Source organism: Microtus pennsylvanicus, chromosome 4, assembly GCF_037038515.1.
Source record: "Microtus pennsylvanicus isolate mMicPen1 chromosome 4, mMicPen1.hap1, whole genome shotgun sequence".
In the NCBI taxonomy this organism is placed as follows: Eukaryota; Metazoa; Chordata; class Mammalia; order Rodentia; family Cricetidae; genus Microtus; species Microtus pennsylvanicus.
The window spans coordinates 144,762,432-144,783,559 of NC_134582.1; the positions used below are offsets into that span (position 1 = coordinate 144,762,432).

At 35.8% G+C, this 21,128-nt stretch overlaps 1 protein-coding gene across 5 annotated transcripts in view; it reads left to right on the top strand.

Moving 5' to 3' along the window:
- The window catches only part of Wac (WW domain containing adaptor with coiled-coil), a 68,347-nt gene extending 51,568 nt beyond the window's left edge, over nt 1–16,779 (top strand). For all 5 annotated transcript variants that reach the window (XM_075970769.1, XM_075970768.1, XM_075970772.1 and 2 more), the window contains 7 exons: nt 4,392–4,637; nt 5,864–5,986; nt 7,144–7,292; nt 9,069–9,187; nt 10,824–11,010; nt 11,515–11,642; nt 13,812–16,779. In XM_075970769.1, the coding sequence (XP_075826884.1) occupies nt 4,392–4,637; nt 5,864–5,986; nt 7,144–7,292; nt 9,069–9,187; nt 10,824–11,010; nt 11,515–11,642; nt 13,812–13,881 (1,022 nt within the window). In that variant the 3' untranslated portion in view covers nt 13,882–16,779. The remainder of the gene's footprint in view (nt 1–4,391; nt 4,638–5,863; nt 5,987–7,143; nt 7,293–9,068; nt 9,188–10,823; nt 11,011–11,514; nt 11,643–13,811) is intronic.
- The last annotated feature ends 4,349 nt before the right edge of the window (nt 16,780–21,128 follow it).

The following is a 21,128-nucleotide window of genomic DNA, read 5'->3' on the forward strand; positions in this document are numbered from 1 at the left end:
CAGTGTTCCAGTGTTTTCTCTTGTACCTGTTTAGATAGGTGACTGTGACCATTTCTTGGTTAGCTTGTCTTATCATACAAACAAACAAGAAGGAATAGACAAACGTTAGATATTCCAGCATATCATATTTATCATGTAGCACCCAATGACCTTTCTTCTAGTTGTCCTTTCTAGAATTGCGAAATCACAAAACAAGCAATGGACGTGAGTCCTTATACATTACTCTGGTCAAGGAAGCCTATATTAGATAAATTTCAATTAGCAAGTTTTTAATTTAGTAATTTAAAGGAATGACTTGTTTTAAGTTATTTTGCTAAGACAAAACAGGTATGGAAGCAGACCTGCTTGCCAGCTCATAGCACATTTAAGTCACATAGCTGGTTGAGAATGGAGCAAGTAGTCATTTATTAATATGCAGGGTGAGTTACTTAGTCTAAAATTCCTTATTTTGTTCTAGATGGCCCCAGAGTAAGTAAAATATGACAGAGCCCCCTAGACTTTGTTTAGTCATGAATGGCCTTTTGTTGTTGACATAAAATGGACATTAATTGACTAATGTGGACCAACCTCAGCCCCCTATTCCGTGTTTTAAAGTTCCTTTAAGGTTATGATCTTCATTAAAAAAAGGGGGTTAGAAAGAGATAAACTGTTGAATATATACTAGGTAATTTGGTAAAGTATGTTTTTTGTAATCAGTTTAAATTTGTTTGCAAAATTTTGAAGTATGTTTAACTTGTACATTTTTGGTGACATTTTTAAAAAGTGTAACAAAAACAGATTTGTAAAAAGAATAATAGAAGATAATTGCTCATAATGTGAGCATTGAATATTCCAAAAATGCTTGTTTACCTTTGCACAAATTGGTAAATTTCACTGTAGACATTTAATACAACTCTGTGACACATGCAAAAAAACAAGATTGAGAGATAAATATCAAATTAGAATAATGTATTTATAGAGAATGTTGCAAATGTGTGAGTTTGTTCTTTTAGTGTGTCAATTTAAGAATACCTTTTTTAACTTCCCTCATTTTGGGGGGGCTTTGCCAGGAATTGAAGGGGGGAACTCACACAATAAACACTCTCTCTACCACTGAGCTATATTGACAGACATACTTTTAACTTACCTGCAGATTTTCTCAATTGAATGAAAATAAAAATCGCAAACTATTTGTGTATGGTTATACACATGTAGAAAAAGATATGTCCATGTGTATGTGTGTTGACAGCAGGTGCTGTTGTTACCTTACTGTTTTGTTTTTCTGCTATATATTGGTTTATGAAACAAACCCTTGTGCAAAATAAGAATATGATTCTTCATTGGATATAGCAGTACTTTGGAGTTCCATGTGTCTGTTCTCTATTGTCAGAACACCACAGAGAATTAATTAGTATTACCTAATTCTTACAACCTTACTATATGCCAGAAGGGAGTTAGTTGTCAGACTAGAAATGGAATACGTTCTGACTAGCTTTTTCCTCCCAAGGGTTATTAGTAGAACTCTTTTCACGTTTAAATGTAGGTAAGTTCCTCCCTCTTCTGACAAAAATTGGAAGTACAAGTCAACAATTTACAAGTAAAAGCATAAATAAACTTTCTTGTAGAAATATATTTTAAAAGTGGAGCATGCCCTGCTTTATATTATAGTATATGTTATGTAACTTAAGCAGTTATGATAAGCAGTCTATTAAGTAAGAGCACTCAGAAGCAAACTTGTTTTTGCACCTGTTTTTGTTTGTTTTCAAGATAGGGCTTTTCTGTGTAGCCTTGACTGTCCCTGGCCTAGGCTTTGTATACCAGGCTGGCCTTGAACTCAGATTTACCTGCCTCTGCTTTCTGAGTGCTGGGAGTAAAGGCCTGCCTAGCTTTCTCTCTCTCTCTCTCTCTCTCTCTCTCTCTCTCTCTCTCTCTCTCTCTCTCTCTCTCTCTCTCTCTCTTTTGCATTTATCAATCAGTCATCTATTTATTTATTTATTGGGCTACTCAGTCACTGGCTGCCCTACAATTTTCTTTGTCCGCCAGCCTACCCTAAAACTCAGATCCACCTGACTCAGTTTCCTGGGATTAAGGATGTTCTCTACTCCTGTACTACATTCCACTTTATTTCTTTATGGTGATACGTACTAGTGTCATTTTTTTTCTGAGTTTCATTTATTTGGTGTAAGGAATAATACTGCAGAATTTTTAAGTTGTTACATTTGAAAGCTCTTGAGTAGACACAGCAGCATCAGAACACAACTGAAAACTTTCTACCTTTACCAACATTAACCTGCCTTTCAAGGGAGCAAACTCTACAGTGAAAGGAGAAAATAATGCCATAGGAATGTAAGTACTGATTTGATAATTCGTGTAGTAAATAAAATAGCATTTTTTTTCTCTCTGAAGAAAGTAAAAGAATGCTTTTTAAGGGACAGTATCTTAAAAAGTCTTAATTATAATTTGTACAAATAAATTTTAATGAATACAAATAAGTAATAGGTGTCCTAAATTAAACCACAGTATGTGACAACAGATTTTTCTAAAAATAAATTGTTATCATTTCAATAACATTTATTTGTCTATGAACCCAAGCCAGCAAAACTGGGAAGTAGGCAGTCTGCTAAACTTAGGGTTTGAAAAATTATTTAAGGGCTTCTGAGCTGATAAGTTTATTAGCCTGTCACTGGGAAAGTAGCTGTGAAATCCATATATTAGAATGGTATTATTCCTAGTTCTTTGACCATCGAATTGGTGTTGTGAAAAGACTGATACTCAGCAAGCTTATGGTAATTGAAAGCGCCCTGTTTAGTGCCTAGAATTAAATACAGGTGTTTAAGATCATGTTAGTTAACAGTGCGATTCTTACGCAGTGGTTCTTGACTCTATAAACGTTTGACTTTATTTATGCAGCCTTATCAATTATAATATGTATATGATTTTTAAGTGTATACATAAAGTGATGCTTTAACAAACGTTCATAGTCTGTTGATTGATTGGGGTGTCTATTGATTGATTTGGGGGTGGGGCGGGGGTTCTAAACCCAAGACAGGGTTTCTCCGTAGCTTTGAAGCCTGTCCTAGAACTAACTTTTGTAGACCAGCCTGGCCTCAAACTACAGAGATCTGCTTGTCTCTCCCTCTGGAGTGCTGGGATTAAAGGTGTGCACCACCACTATTGGACTTATTTGATTTTTGAGACAGGGTTTCTCTGTATAGCCCTGGCTGCCCTGGAACTCTTACTCTGTAGAACAGGGTGGCCTTGAACTCAGAATCACTTGCCTTTGTCTCAAGTGCTGGGACTAAAGGTGTGCACTACCACTGCCCAGCTCACTTACCGGTTTTGAACTAAAATAAAGAGCAGTGCTTAGTTACTGTGTGTGTGTGTGTGTGTGTGTGTGTGTGTGTGTGTGTGTGTGTGTGTGTGTGTGTGTGTGTGTTATGGTTTCTCTGAAGGCACATATCTGAGAGCAGTTGCAGGCCATGAAGAAAGTTTATCTTCACCTTTTCTAGATGTTATGAATTATATTCAGTGTGGCCAAGTTTTGTCTCCTTCAGTATTGTTAATGTTTCCGTTACTCTGTAAGTATCTAGTATATTGTTAGAATTAAGTTTTACCATGTGATGTGTCTTGTTTTTCTGAATTGTTCCCCCTTTTTTTGGTCTATTTAATAAAATCTAGTGGTATTTAGAAATTCTTTAAATCATATTCTGGTTTGCTATTACTATGAAACCAGATCTCACTAATGTTGCCCATGCTGGCATGACCTTGGAATGTTTCTTCTGCTTCATGTTCCCACTGAACATAGCCACACAAGTTAAATTGGACTAGTATTTGTCAGGCAGGGGGTATCTTGCCGGCTGTGTTCTTTTTCTCCAGGAATTGATAAAATCTTTATATTTCCAGTTTGTTAAGTCCTATAAAAAAATATGCTATTGGTGCTTTGTTTTCAGGTGCATTGAATATACACATAGATAGAGATGGCGGCTTTCCAAACACGTTCATCTATCTTTTATTTTCAAATACTAGGTAATGGATAAATGATAGTAATATAAAAATTTCTACCTCAGTTGGGCGGTGGTGGCGCACGCCTTTAATCTCAGCACTTGGGAGGCAGAGGCAGGTGGATCTCAGGTGGATCTCTTGTGAGTTTTGAGGCCAGCCTGGTCTCCAAGAGCAAGTTCCAGGACAGCGGGGCTGTTTATACAGAGAAACCCAGGAGAGAGAGAGAGAGAGAGAGAGAGAGAGAGAGAGAGAGAGAGAGATATTGAGATTCTACCTCAGTATATTATATATAATTTCCTGAGAATGAAATGCATCTTGTACTAAGTATGTAGCACGTGGAAGATGATGCTATGATTGTGTTTAATTTCTGATGTTGACAATGTTTTGAACCTCATCTCCCTTTTATTTAGAATCTGCTCCAGGAGACAAATCAGTATCACATTCTTGCACAACTCCTTCCACATCTTCAGCCTCTGGCCAGAACCCCACATCTGCACCTCCAACTTCGTCTTCAACAGTACCTGTTTCTCCTGTGCCACAATCACCAATACCTCCTTTACTTCAGGACCCAAATCTTCTTAGACAGTTGCTTCCTGCTTTACAAGCCACGCTACAGCTTAATAATTCCAATGTGGATATATCCAAAATAAATGAAGGTAAGGAGTCATAGTAACAATTTTGAACATTAATATCTATATTATGCAAAGTTATTTATAAACTCAGCAATTTATTATTTATTCTCAACACAACAGTGATATTTGTTTTCTTTTCAAAATGTTAGGATATGCTGCTTTAGTATTGATACCTCCAATGCCTTTGGTTGCAGTTAGCAGTGTTTGTGTACAATTTTCAAGTCTCCTAATACAACGGGCTTAGAAATTCTGAGAGAGGGGTTAGAAGTACTTGTATTTGTTTTTATTAGTGTTTCTGTTTGTTGGATTACATTCATTTTAATCTGATTTTTCACTGTTTCTTAAGTATTTGGACCATCTCATAGAAGTCTGAGCATAAAAGAAACTAGTTTAAATTTGAAAATACTAAAACTGAAATGTTAAATTATAAAAATATAAGTTTAATCGGTGTCTATTTGTGCATTTTCTTTTGACAGTAGTGTTAAGTGATTTATATCTTATATATATATAAGGTAGATAAGTTTCACACTGGTTGGTTTTCTTGTTACTCTCAACTTCTTGATTTTTTTTTTTTTTTTTGATTTATCCTGTAGGATACATGCTATTCTTTTTTTTTTTCTTTTTTTTTTTTTTTCTTCTTTTGGTTTTTCAAGACAGTTTTTCTCTGTAGCTTTTGAGCCTGTCTTGGAACTAGCTCTGTGTAGACTAGTCTGGCCTTGAGCTCACAGATATCCACCTGCCTCTGCCTCCTGAGTGCTGGGATTAAAGGTGTGCACCGTCATCACCTGGCATGATACATACTATTCTTTAGTTTTGTGGATAAAAAGCATTCTTAGGCATTAAAAGTACATAGTGTTCCTAAATGCCAGCTGTTTTGGTATCCAATTTTAAAACATGGTGACTATTGTTATGCAGGACTTGTTAGGTCAGCTTGTAGAAAAAAAATAAGTCATGTGAAATAGCCATTTCTTCAATTGATTGCCAATAATGCATGAAACACTAACTTACATAGGCTCCTACTGTTCTTGGCAGCTGAGTTGAGGTGACTGACTTACCTTTATTGTTTCCTGTTTTCTTCCTCCCATCATTTCAAGTCCTTATGCTCATATTTTTATGTGTGCCAGGCTTTTGTTTTGAATATTTATGAAACCAGTTTGTCTTTTTTACTATTCTAGCATTTTCAAGTTTCAGTTCAGCCACTAATGGCATATAAACTTCTTTATTTTGATGGGATTTTGAATATTTTTAAGTTCTTACAGCAGCTGTGACACAAGCTTCCCTGCAGTCTATCATCCACAAGTTTCTTACTGCTGGACCATCTGCCTTTAACATCACCTCTCTGATTTCTCAAGCTGCCCAGCTTTCTACACAAGGTATTCTTTATTTCTCTTAGGTCATTTATAAAATTCTTTCCATTTTGTTTTGTTTTGAAATTAAGGAAAAGTTGTAGTAATAAGGGCGGCGGGGCTGCGTCCCCAACACCCCAGCCGCCTGCTCGGCTAGCTTATGCCCCCAAAATAATTAGACGGACACTGTATTCTTTTAATCACTGCTTGGCCCTTTAGCTCTAGCCCTTACTGGCTAATTCTGATATCCCGATCAACCCATCTCTAATAATCGGTGAGCACCGGTCTTACTGGGAAGATTCTAGGTCGGAGCTTCATGGCGTGTGTCTGCCCTGGAGTGGGGCATGGCGTCTCTCTGAGTCTTCTGCTCCCGAGAGGAGAGCTGTGGAGTCTGAGCTCACTTCCTCTTCCTCCCAGCGTTTTGTTCTGTTTACTACTCCCACCTATCTTCTAACCAATGAAATGGGCCAAGGCAGTTCCTTTATTAGCCTTCCTCCATCAGAAAGTTTGTTTTTGGTTTGAGAAAATACCAGTTAGAATTATGGTTTTGCTTTATTTTTGATAATGGGCTTGCTCCCAGCTATGTTTGTTTCCTTTTGTTTTATTTTTGGTCTTTACTTGTATTAATGTGTTCGTAATATACCAAATATGTAAGTTAAAATATAAATTATTTCTAATACATTTTACTTAAAAAGAAAGCTATACTATACCCTCAGTCTTTTCTAAAGTGTCTCACATACTTGAGGACTTGGAAGTTTGCCCTGAGTTGTTAGACAATTTTTGACTAGAGGATGCAGAAACCACTTTTGCGTTTGAGTTAGTTTGTGTCTCCTCGCCTCAAATGTATCCAAAAGGGAGATCCTGCAGCACAATGATGTCTGTCACAACGTCCACAAAGCAAGACACAGCATGTTGAGAAATAGTAGAAGTCCACTTGGCTAGACAGGGTATTATTGACACTTCCTGAGCCTAAGTGGAGAATAATTATTAAGTAAGCATGATAAGGAGGCTGCTGTGTGAGAATAGGTTCAGGCTTAGCTTTCCACGATGAGAAGGAAGGGACTTTGCCCTCTAGTGAGGCTTTGTTCCTTCAGTGAGGATATAAGATTCTGATATTCACTTGTGTCTTTGCAAAGAAAAGGTTGTTTGGGGTGATTGATATTAATTACTCTATTCTCTCACAGCCCAGCCATCTAATCAGTCTCCAATGTCTCTAACGTCTGATGCTTCATCCCCAAGATCCTATGTGTCTCCAAGAGTAAGCACACCTCAGACTAACACAGTCCCTATCAAACCTTTGATTAGTACTCCACCTGTTTCATCACAGCCAAAGGTAGGAATTATGGAAATGGTTGACTTGTAGAAATTCAAATTTTAGAATCTACATTTCAGGAAATGGCCCTATGAGAATGAGTTAGTCATGGAATGAATAACTAGTAGGTGACATTAGATGGGTCATGCTGATGAGACGACTTGAGTCTGAATTGTACTATGTGATTTATTTCTGATTATGTTGGTGATTATGACATGGAATTCAGGTATGCAGGGTCTTTGGGAGAATCTTTAGCATTTATCAAATTTCTTTAGACTCTTTTTGTTGTTGTTGGGTTTTGGGTTTTTTGTTGGTGTTTTTTTTTTTTCCTCCCAAAATTTCCTAAAAGTGAACCACCTTATAAGAATTTGACAATGTTTAGCTTTTGCCAGAGAATCACATGTTGTTTTCTTCATTTAATAAAATTAAATATTTGTGTAAGTCTAGTTTTTGTGGTGGAGTTAGAATTGAAAGTGAAGGTCCTTCTAAATACACAGAGCATTTTTTCCTAACATCACTGGCTGTATTTAGGTACCAAAAGCGTTCCATAAATACCTGCTTAGAACACAGTTTTAAAATATAACTGGAGTATAACTGGATTTTACTAATGTTACACTTATTTTGCTACTTAACCACTCACATATTTGAATCTTGACCACAATTCATAAGTCACTGCCAGTTCTTCTGACTCTGGTTTTGTTTGGGTTTTTTGTTTGTTTTTTTGTTTTGTTTTTTGTTTCTCTTTATGTATTTATGTGTAGAGGCTTGTTTATACACACATGGAATCATCTTCAATTGTTCACCTAATTATTGTCTTTTAGTTGAACTTAGAGATTATGACTAAGGCTAATGAGACTAGCCAATTTGATGAGGGAATCCTGCCTCTGCCTTTTGAGTGCTGGTTTTCTAGGTTGGCTTCTGTGCTAGGCTGACATTTGCAAAGTTCTGGGGCTGTTAGTTTTGTATTGATATTTCTATAGCAAGGCCTTTCTCCACTGAGTCATCTCTCAACTTTTTTAGGTACCCTGTCAGTTAGGGTTAGAGCTTTCTGTGTGTAAAAGTTGTGGGCTCATCTTTTTTATTTTTCTTCATTTAAAAGGGAAGAAATTTTCAGAGAGAATTATTAAAACTTCATTTTCTTTGACCATGACATGTGAATATATATATATTCTATCTATAGGGTAACATCTTTTGAACATTTCTTAAATTGAGTGCACACACACACTATCAATGTATATTTTTAAATACATTTTGATAATCAGAATATCTGTATTCCATTAATAAAATGCTTAATTTTTTAAGTGTCATAAAGAGAAATGCTATTGTATACTAGAAAATTACTGAATAATAGTTTTTTCTGTTGGGTTAATAATGTGCTCTGGTGATTTTTACTATAGAATGTTTTATAAAACAAACGATTCAAATTTTAATATTGGGAGCAAACTGATGACTAAGTTGTGAAAGAGTTATTGTTACTGAAGAGAGGTGGAAGTTTGGATCCTAGCGCTCAGTATGGGTCGCTCCCAGACATCTAGCACCAGCTCTAAAAATATCTGACCTACATGGGCAAATACACATACAATTTTAATTTGACTTTGTAGAAATAGCTAATTTTAGCTTGTTGACTTGATGTGGGTGTAAATGTATTATTAAAAGCCAAACAAGCATCACCAATATTAATGTAGTGAACCAATGTTGTGACAACTCTGTTAACTATTTTGTTTTGCTTATCTTTTTTTTTTTTTACTATTTGCCTGGGTTGGTTAAAGCCTGTCTTAACAATTTTGACATTTCTAGGTTAGTACTCCAGTAGTTAAGCAAGGACCAGTGTCACAATTGGCCACACAGCAGCCTGTAACTGCTGACAAGCAGCAGGGTCATGAGCCTGTCTCTCCTCGAAGTCTTCAGCGCTTAAGGTTAGTTGGGTTTTTTTAATGTGACATTTTTGTGGTGTTTGAGCAAGATGTACATGATCAGACTTCACAGAAGAACTTATTGACAGGGTGGCTTTACTGAAAGAGTTAAACCATCTACATAAAGACTGTACAGCAGTTATAATTGGATTATTTGAAGAAAATGGCTCTTTTAAAATTTATTTTGTGGAACTAAAATATGTGATACTTAATGCATGGAAAGCACACAACTTCATGTTTGGTACTATATTTGCTTTATAGCCCACTCAAGGTTTGAGAGTGTTGATGAAGTAACAAACGAAAGCCCTCACTTCCAAAGTTGGTGTGTTGCTCTTTCCTAATATCTTCAAATCTGACCTTATACAAATCATGTTTGATATTATTATATAGGATTGTATTATGTTTGCTCTTTTCTGTGTTTATTACAATACAGTTTCAAAGTGAAATGTATTTAAATGTTTTTTACTTGATTTTTACTGTTTTTATTTCTTGCTGTGAAGTGGCAAAATAATTGTACTTTTTTGGTTTTGGTTTTTTGAGACAGGATTTCTCTATTTAACAGCCCTGGCTGTCCTGGAACTCTCTTTGTAGCCCAGGCTGGTTTTGTACTCACAGAGATCTGCCTGCCTCTGCCTCTCAAGTGGTGGGAGAAAAGGTTAGCACCACTAGTCCCCAGCTTTAACTGGTTATATATATATGTTCTAAGCAAGCATTTAAGAATTTATACATTCAAGCCGGGCGGTGGTGGTGCACGCCTTTAATCCCAGCACTCGGGAGGCAGAGCCAGGTGGGTCTATGTGGGTCTACAAGAGCTAGTTCCAGGACAGGAACCAAAAGCTAAGGAGAAACCCTGTCTCGAAAAATCAAAACAAACAAACAAAAAGTTTATACATTCAAATGAGACTTGTTCTCTTCAATGTAATTGCCTTTGGAAGCTGGCTACTTTAGTAATGTTCCCATTGGGAGAGTGTTGGGCAGCTCTCTTTAAACAACCTTAAAGGATACATACAGTGTTATTTTAAATTTACCTTCAGTGATGAAAAATCTTTTTTGGGAGATTTACGTTTTGGAAATAGCTGAAATCCATTCAACACCAAGTTGTCTGGTGCAGCAGATAGGAAATTATCTTGAGTGACTGAAATTTGGGTTTTCACCCATGTGTGCCTAAGCCTTTCAGTTTTAAAGGAAAACAACTAATCTTAATGTGTGGCTTTTTTGGTCTCATTTTTATCAGTGTGCTCACTTGGAGTTCTTAATGAAATGGCCGTGTTTTGCTTGATTTTTATTTCACCCTCTGATTGAAGAATATTTTTATATTGAACAGATATACCTCACTTTAACTAGAAATTTATGAAGTATTTGCACGTGCCTTACATTTGTGACTATTGAAAGTTTGATATTTGCTTTGTTTGTTGTATCTGAAGTCAACTATTCTGTTTGCAACTTGAATTTTAAATTTTATATAAACAGTAATGTTCCAAAGACTATTTTTTTTACTTTATCTTGGATCAGCATAGTTAAAAAGAAAAAAACAAATTTTTATAAGAATTTGGACTTTTTTAAAATTAATACACGTTGTTTCCTAGTATTTAGAAATTACTTTGAAGCCAGCTAGGCATTCAGTTGTATTCTCTTGCAGCAGCCAGAGAAGTCCATCACCTGGTCCAAATCATACTTCCAGTAGTAATGCATCAAATGCAGCAGTTGTACCACAGAATACATCTGCTCGGCCTGCGTGTTCATTAACACCTACACTAGCAGCACACTTCAATGATAATCTCATAAAACATGTTCAAGGGTGGCCTGCGGACCATGCAGAGAAACAGGTATGTCTCTCCCTTTCCTGTCTTCCTTCCTCCCCTCTTTGCTGTTTTTTCACTTCTCATTTTTTTCTTCTGTGTGATGCTGGTCTGAAATTTACTATGTAAATGCAAAGCTTGCTTGGAACTTAATATCATCACTTATCTGGTAAGTGCTAGGATAATATGGATAGACTAAAACCATACCTAATCTGACTAAAACTATATATTTTTATTTTATTTTGGTTTTTCAAGACAGGGTTTCTCTGTACCTTTGGAGCCTGTCATGGAACTAGCTCTTATAGACCAGGTTGGCCTCGAACTCACAGAGATCCCTTTGCCTCTGCCTCCCGAGTGCTGGGATTAAAGGCATGTGCTAACCACTGCCCGGTTTAAACTATATATTTTTAAGTACCCCAAAGGAAAAGCTAAAACACTTTGCACCACTGAAAAAACTTTGTGTTTATCACTTTGCACTTTTAGTATTAAGTTCTTAAATTTTTTTGTGCATGTTCATTCCTTTAACTATAGGCATCAAGATTGCGTGAAGAAGCCCATAATATGGGAAGTGTTCACATGTCAGAAATATGTACTGAATTAAAAAATTTGAGATCTTTAGTTCGGGTATGTGAAATTCAAGCAACTTTGCGAGAGCAGAGGTAAGTTCTTTGCTGGTGCATGTGCGTTTGTGTTTGCATGTGTATTTTCCCATATGATGAATCACCTGCAATGGCTTGAATGAGTTAAATAAGCATATTGTAGCAAAAGTAAAAGAGGAAAGCCAAAGATATGTCGATAAGAAGAAATCAGGCAATGAGTTCCTGATTGAGAGATTTTCAGGCATTTCACTCCCATGAGATAAACTAAAGTCACCTCCCTACCAACTGTTCTTTGTTTTCCATTTTTTCTGGTCAGTGGGTTGAAATAAACATGTTGATAGTTTAAACAGCACATGACAGCCAATATGTTTGTTGATGTGTGTGCGTGTTACCACACAGTTGCTTGCCACCTTGTATTTTTGAGGCAGTGTCTCCTAGACCTTATAGGCAAGCTGGCCAGCAAACTCCAGAGATCCCCTCTTTCTGCAGTGCCAGTACTGGGGTCACAGACACATGCTGCCACACCTGACTTTTTAACATGCATTCAGGGAATACAGACTAAGATTCTCATATTTATGCAGCGAGTGCTTCTTTAACTGAATAATTTTTCTAGCCCCTGAAATAATTGTCCTTGCAAGAATTATATATAGTGGTTTTTCTTCTGCCTGTATCTGCTGGAAGTAAAGACCCCACATCAGATGTCTAAAACTAATTAGGAGCAAATCCTGTAATTTTATTGGGACAGTAGTATCTGGGCAGGTTTTAATTTCATTCATGGCTTCTCAGGTTTGAATTACAATAATAGAATCAGCATGAATAATTTATCTACTATAATTTCATAGAAAATTCTTTCTAAAGTTTGGTAACTCCAGCTTCTAATTTTTTAACACTTGTTAAGCTTCACCTTTTCACTTACTTAAGAAAGCATTTAGTAAATTGCCAATGTTATGTGGGAGGTTGCAGGATCTCTGTGTAATGGGACTGCCAGCATCATGCCTATGTTGTATTATTTAGTAAATAATGGCTTCTTTAATACAACCATTGCAATAACGAAAAGTCAGTCTGATACTTAAGAAAGGGACAAAGTGATTAAATAGTTGGGGTATAGATACCATGTGCAGCTTGTTTATACTGTACAAGATGATGCTTCGCATCCTAGGGCAGGAGAGGACAAGAAGGACACACTCATTCAGCTAACAAGAATGCAGTTTAACCTAAGGAATCGTTCATTTTCTGAGCTTTTCAAATTTAAGATGAACACAGCAGAAAGGCCTGGGTATTTGCTGTTGCTTGACTAAGGCGACGGCGTCCTTGTTGGTGTCTGTAACCCTAAGTAAAGGGTAGCTGGTGAGTGTAGAATGACCTAAATGAGGAAGAAACACACCATTGTCTATTTTAGGAGGTTGAGGTTTACGTGGTTTTAGGTCAGACATAGGCATTATAGAAATCAAATTGAGATCTTTATGATCTGTAATTGTATCATTTTCTAGAAGCATTTTTAATATTTAGTCTACCTGCTGAGTACTATGGTGCTTCATGGTCTCTTTATTTGGAGTTTTTTCTCTTAGGTTTATAACTGATTTCTTGGTTTAAAACTGCTTCAGAAGGAATCATTACATTAAAAATGAGATGTTTATGGCAGCTAATAGAAATGTCCCTCTTGATTTAAGGTTAGCTGTAGATTGCATGGTTAAGTTGACTCAGTTAAAATCTGAGGTTGCTGTTTATATTTTTAGATCCGTTGGGAATAAAGACATATTTTCTAGCCAAGATACAGTGTTTTTGCAAACTTAGAACTTTCCCCTGTGCTTATACTACTTATCTGATATTTCATGTAGATAAAATTAGGTAGTATGGGTATATTTGAAATGATAGATTTTATATTTGGCATACGTTTTATCTACATCTGTTAGTAATTATTATAGACTTGTTGTCTGTTTAGTTCTAACCTTAATAATAATATGAGCAAGAGTAAATGAAATACAGCTTTATATCAATTACTACCTACCTGTTTGTTTGTCCTACATAAATTTCAAATCATTCTGTGTATTTGAAGTAAATATTGAAATTAATGCTAGGAAATTAAGAAAATTTCCAGCTTACGTTTCCATTATTTTAATGTATGATTTGTTAAGTGCTCTTAACTGTAAGCTAAGACTTTAATCATTCAATGTTAGTATTTTATAGTTTTCTGTAACATACAGATCTTAATATGTTTTTATATTTCAGGATACTGTTTCTGAGACAACAAATAAAGGAACTTGAAAAGCTAAAAAATCAGAATTCCTTCATGGTTTGAAGATGTGAATAATTGCACATGATATCCTGTAGGAACTGTAAATCTCTTGCCCAGTCATAACGTTTTGAGCTGCATTAAGTGGACCGTTAAGCTGGGCAAATGAAATAACAAGGGGACGGGGATATGTGAGAGTCAATTCAGGGGAAAGATACAAGATTGATTTGTAAAACCCTTGAAATGTAGATTTCTTGTAGATGTATCTTCACATTGTAAATATGTTTTGTAGAGTGAAGCCATGGGAAGCCATGTGTAACAGAGCTTAGACATCCAAAACTAATCAATGCTGAGGTGGCTAAATACCTAGCCTTTTACATGAGAACCTGTCTGCAAAATTAGCTTTTTTAAAAAAAAGAAAAAATCTGGGGGGTTAATTTATCATTTAGAAATCTTGCATTTTCAAAAATCCAGTGCAAGCGCCAGGCGATCTGTGTCTAAGGATACAATTTTGAGCAGTGTACAAATATCATGAGACAGCTGTTCCACACTTGGACCTGATCAGGAGCAGTGCTGCTCATTTGTTTTGCAAAGAAATGTTTTCGTTTCCTGTATGTTCCATTCCCTCTGAAGTTCTTGGCCTGATTTTATCCATTTTTTAAGGTGCCCCTTCTCTTTTCTTAGGGCACTGTTGCTGTGGCACTTTTCTATAACCTTCTCATTCCTGTGTACAGTAGCTGGAAGTTGCAGTGATTGAGCATAACCCACATGTTTGTATAAATTATTGAAATCCATTTGCACCCTGTAAGAATGGACTTAAAAGTACTGCTGGGCAAGTGTGCTGAAAGTACATTGACGGCTCAAATATAAGGAAGTGGCCCAATGAACGTGGTTGTGGGAGGGGAAAAGGAAGCAAACTAGTCAGATGTGAATTGTATCTGTTGTAATAAACATGTTTAAACAAATAAATTTTGTTACTTTCTTTTCCTTCGGTCAGTGCATATTAGAATTTGGACTACATGGGGAACCTTTATCATAACTATTCTTGTTGAATATTTATATCTTAATACAGTTATTCCTAAAAGGGAGGTTTTGTTTAAATCATATTAACAATAAATTGTGGAAAATGTTTAATGAATGTGAAATTCAACAAGAATGATGAAGTCACTTCCCAAGTGGTATCATTTGTTCAAGCTGGTTTACTGTCTTGCTATTATGACATTTCATTTTGAAGGATGTTTGCATTGTAGTTAATTCTTCCAAGTCTGGTGCTGACTGCTTTTTCTTAGCCATCACAAAATGCTCAGTTTGTATAATTGGAGTTTCCTGCTTGTTACACAGAAATGGTGGGAAAGCTCAGCTTTGTATATTGTTTCCTAAAGTATTTTAAAATAAAAAAAAGAAACCTTTGCTACTATAAAACTACCTTGCCCCCCCCGTTTGCTTAAAAATGTTAGTCACATGGCCTTAGCATGACACTGCCAGTGTTGTTATACCAAATCGCAGAAGCTTTTGTATTCAAACAAGTCTTTTAAACTCAAAATTGTAACTTCTGACTTAAGAGGGTTTTCTGTTTGTTTGCCATTGTTGGTATGCTGTGTGCTTCCAGATCTATAATCACCAAGGGCTGAATTTTGATTTGCTCCAAAATCAATGTTGACTTTCTGAAATACTTCTAAAAATTACTTTTGTGCTTTGACTAGATTCATTTAATTATATTTAAGCTACGGGAAGTAATATTGAAACTCTAACTTTACCAGCAAATCTTTAAAGTATTGGTGTTTGCTAACAAACATGCTATGGTGTGGTGGAGAGGAGGGATACTTTACCTTAGAAGCTAACTTCCTCTTGTTACAAGTACTTTTTAAATACCAAGAAGAGAGCATTCATTGTCAGGAGTTACAATGAAATGTTCATACCTGTGGAGTTTTTACCATCTGCTGAATTGTGCGCATATGTGTAAATAGAATCCTGAAGAACTATGTCAAGCTGAGACCCAGAATTTGCTTTTGTGGTCAGGTATAGCTTAACTTGTGAGTTGCATAAATGATTTTTGTTTTCAATACTCCCCTTATTATGTCACTTTATTCCTGTTTGTTTTAAAATTTACAGCCTTTAGTGGGTTAGTAAAGTATATTAGAAAAAATGCTTAATTTTCGGTTTCTTGTAGAAATACTTTGTAATTGTTCCAATTGCATTTTTGTAATAAAATATTGAACTTTAATACACATGCTTTGCCTGGCTCCTTCTGAGGTGACTAAGGCATAGCTGTTAGAGCAGGTGCAGTATATCCCAGGTTATCCTTAGTTGCCATCAATTTGAATATGTAACCTGGTCTAAAGAATTTGAAAACTAGAAATTCTGGATAGCTCTAGAAGACATTCCTCCTCCCCCTACCACCCATTTAAAAAGTAAATATTTAAACTTTGTAGCTACTGTCACCACATAGATGATGATAAAGCTGTTAGAAAATCATCCTCTGAAGAGAATGGCATCTCTGCTTACTTTTTTTTTTCTATTTAGTCTTACCTTGGTTTCAAAACTTGGGGCTGTAAATTTAAAAGTAATATGTAAGCACACAGAATACTCCATACTCATTTTTTTAAAGGAAGATGATTTTTTTTTTAAAGAGTCCCTAAATGGGTGACTTTTGTTTGTTTCATGCTTGTTTGTAAAATAATCTTAGGGAAGAGAGGCTTTTCAAAAAAAAAAAAAAGCAAATGAGTTTGCTTTTTCTATTCCATGTTGTGTTTATCAATACCTTAGCTCCATGGGGACATGCAGGAAAGACTATTTACTCTGCCTACCAGAGTCTTGCAGTTCCTACTTCAAGCTACTGTAATTAGGTGCTGGGTTTAAGTATCCAGATTTCTTTTCAACACCTGTAAATATGGCTTTATTCTTGTATTTGTACAGAAGTATACAAAATGATGCTAAAAAGTAATAAAAAATGTTTTGACTCTATTGTGCAGTTATTTCAGAAATGTGTGAAAACACTCTTCAGGGTAAAATCGTGTTTTTTAGGAAACTGAACATACTTGTACTAGGTAGCTACTTAAAATGTTAGTAGTTGTATTTCAGTGCTCTTTCAATGATCTGAGTGAAAATTCCAAGAGATCTAGGTATTCCGGTCTGGACCTGTGTTCACACTGTGTGTGTGAGTCCCAAGACTCAGATCAACCCCCTCTCCCAAAAGTGCAAATCTGGGTTGATTTTTGACATTCAGGCCCTGATGTGCTTTGCTGTCTGCTCCTGATTCCTGAACTTTGGTTGGGTAGGGGTGGGGGTTTCTACATGCGGCTTGCCTAGATGATCTCTTGAATGGAGAGACTCAATACATTCAGATTTCCTTTGCACTGAACTGAGTTCCTGGTGACGGTCAGTGTCTACATTTGCCTTGATGAGGTGAGTACCTGGAAAAGACTTGTTCTTTAGGTTTTTTTTCTCTGTGGTTGTTGAAGACTCGAGTCTTATCGTTTTGTTCCTTGCCATGCATAGCCTACCCTCCAGCTTTTTGCCTTTCAAAATGTATTTGATGCCACTCAGAAGTGACCACAACAATCTACTCTGCTGCCATATACGAGTACATCCTAACCTTTCTGCTTTAGGTTCTCATAGCTGCTACTCATTCTATGCCCACATACATCACACTGCCTGTTAATCTGTACCTTTGCCTGGCTGGGAGGTAAACTACACCGTTTGTGTAGAGAATCTGACAGACCTACTGCTCAGTTTAGTCTGAAGCATTGTGTCTGGATTTCTCAAGCTTTGGAAGAACTCAATTCCCCACTTCCACATTGCAGGCCATACTACCCACTATAAGTAGGAAATCTTGCTGCCTGTTTATTGACTTGACTTCCAAAGAGCACTGCATACAATATGTCTTAAGTACTTAATATTTCCTTAATGCTGAGCTGTCACAAGGCTTTGGAGGGAACCAGAATTTAAAACTTACAAAGGTTCCTTAAATTGTTTCTTTTATGCTTTCATTTTGAGCACTTGTGATGTGGCAGGAAAAGAACAGCAAAAAAAGAGGACATGGGAGGAGAGGATGGCTACAGGTTTCTCTAGATGTCTCCAATAGACCATACACCTTTGCTTATGCTATTTCTCATTTACCCAACTAGATACTTCCAACATTTTAGCACAAAAACAGTGCCCATTTTAAAAATGTACCACCATACATTTACTAGCAAATGCTTGCAATGTGAGAATTACCCAACCTTGGAGTAGGTCTGAATGATTGATTGGGTACCTGATGTAGACTGAGAACTGATTCTTATTTGTCAGAAACTTCGTGTGTGTGTGTGTGTGCGCGCGCGCACGCAGGATATAAGCGTTCATTGTTTCCATTCTCTGGAGGAACATGAATGCTAAACAAACGCCTTGAGGGTGAAGTGAGTCTTTGAAATGTTTTCCCTATAGTGCTCAATGTTTTCTGAAATATTTAAAATTCATTCTTAGGGCAAACCACATCATGGACAGTTCTTCCACAAAGGATGTTTAAAAGTGCCACCTTTGACAATATTTTTGCAACAGCTATTTGAAATAATTCATAGTTTATCCACTCTATAATTTATTTTTCAATGAATGAAATCTTAGTGGCTTAGACACAGATACCTTAGAAAAAAATATTTGATGAAGAGAATTTTAACTTGTTGGGGATTATGAGTTGCTCCTGAAAAATTATAAAGTGAAGATTCTATTAATTACATAGGATATAAGATAAATGTTACAGAAAGTTCAACCAAAGAAAGTACAAATCAGGAGAAATCAATTACAAACTCAGTATTTTCAAAAATTGCTAGAAGAGATTAAATGGCTATGGCCCAAAATTGGGTTAACTACTCAAGAGCTAAGTAATTTATTTTAAACCTTTCAAGGTAATAAAGATTTAAGTAGCCCGAGAAAATAAACAGCTGAGGGTAAGAGAGAATTGGCTCTCGTAGTAAAGAAATAAGATGCACATCTGAATTGGTTGGATCCAGACCTTGACTGTATCCCAGTTGCTCTTCTACTCATTCTACAGGAATTCTTAGCAGAGAGAAGATAATATCTTTGAATAAATTTTTAAAGCCACACAAACAGGAAGAATATTAAAAACCTATTTAGAAAAAAGATTCTGAATTGATTCTAAAAGGAATCAGCAGAAACTGTAGCACCATTTACTAATGCTGAAATTGCCTCATTATGAGCAGAGTATGAGCGCTGGCAAAGAGTTTAAAGTAATTTTTTAGGGAAAGATTAGCAACAAATATCCCCAAAGCAGGAGACTTAAGTTTATAAAAAGAACTAATTGGATTCTCTATCATATTGTGAAAGGAGCACCAATTTTTTACATTCTGTACTGATAAAAAATCAGGAAAGACGGGTTATTAAGTAAAATGACTGAAAGCCCTTTGATTCATTTCAAAAATTAGAACTATATGCTATTCTCATGGTACTATTAAATTTTCCAGAACATACACACTTAATCTCAATATGCAGTTATTTTACATATTAAAACTACTAAACTTATTCCAAATGATTCAGAATTAACTTTGTTTATTCATTTACAATAAATAATTAGAAGTAGAAATGACCCCTTGTATATAACTTCACAAAGAAATCTACCAGGCCTGCTAGCACAAGGCAATAATTAAATTGATCAGCTATTGGTAAAAAGTGTACTAGAAGTCTCAGAATTTCATAAGAAAAACTATGTTAGTAGCAAGGGTTTGAGGAAAGGTTTTTTTCTGTCACTTTGCAACAAGCCAAATAAATTTTTAAAAAATGTCATAATTGTGCTTTGTACAATTATCCAAATGTAACCCAAAAGGTACTCAAATGAAATTTGAAAGATATATGTACTTCATTTTGAAATTTGGAAAATAAAGTCTGTGCACCGTACCATAGGCACATACTCAGAATTTCAATGAGCAACTGCTTTAGTTCTGAAAAGGATAATTCTTTAATCATACAATAATTAGAAGCTATGGACATTATGGGGCTATCTGTACAAATTGAGACTGACGGTGTTCCACCAATGTCTCTAGTAAAATGAAATAGTTTTTGTGTATTACATAAAGCATATTACAGGTATACTACACAATCCTACTGGATAGGCAGTTATAGAAAGATCTAATCTCACTTTAAAAGATAGCCTTAATAAACAAATGGGTAATAAGGACCCCGATATAGATTACACAGTGCTTTATTGACTTTAAATTTTGTAAATGATAATGAGAAAGGTCAGCTGCAGGGAGGCATTGGGTAGTAGAAAAAATGCTGAATTAAAAGTCTGCATATTTTTAAGATGTATTAACCTCAGAATGGAAACCCAGGATTTGTGTTATGTAGGGAAAGAAGTTTTACTTTTGTTTTTACAGGAGAAAAACAGCTATGGATACTATCGAGATTGATGATTCAAACAAGAGAGCCCCCTTGATTAAGGAGAGGTACTAGTTCATTAAACAGCCTGGCCATTCAATCCAATTAACTTATAATGCCTTTGTTCAGGTATGAAAATAATTTATTAAGAGACAATACTTTCATGTTGCCAAACAAAAAAACAAAAAGCATTTTGCCTTAAAAATATTACCTGCCAAAAAAAGCAACACCCCAAAGTTAAGGTAGGGACAGCATTTTGGTTTGTTTGTTTGTTTGTTTGTTTGTTTTTTCTTCAGGAGATTAAAAGCATACAACTGAGATATCTGGAGTCTATTGGACAAATGAGACATTTGAAGAAGGTTGAATCATCAAGAGAAAATGCCACATGCAAATGAGTAAATTGGCTTAATGATATAGCACACCTAAAAGGATAGAATTTCATAAATCTTCCCAACTGCTTATTATTATTGTTCTGTACAAACAAAAAACAAATGGTCTTATTTTAGCTCCAGTTTAATTAAAAAGTAAAGCTGACTTTAAAGTTGGAGTGTGACTCTCTTCTTTTCTAAAGCCAAGGATGCTTGTTAAAGAAAAATACAAGATCTCTGTGTCATGTCAGAAGGTCTACCTCATATGGAACAGAAGAAAAACCAAAATTAAGGGACTGTTCTATTGCCATTAATAGCATAATCTTTTGGCTTACTTTGACTCTAGAACTTTTCTGTAGGTAAAATTACCTGGCGCAAGTGAAAAGAAACAACAGAACACTCAATAAACCCACATAGGAGTTTATTAGAGGGGGTGTATACAGGCCTGGGGAAGTCAGTGTGCAGAGAGACATAAAGGAAGATGGCACATTCAGCTTTAAAAGCTGCCTAGCACATGTGCACAGGTGGTTGATGTGGGTACGTCATATTCAAATGACGGCACACGAATGCGCTCAA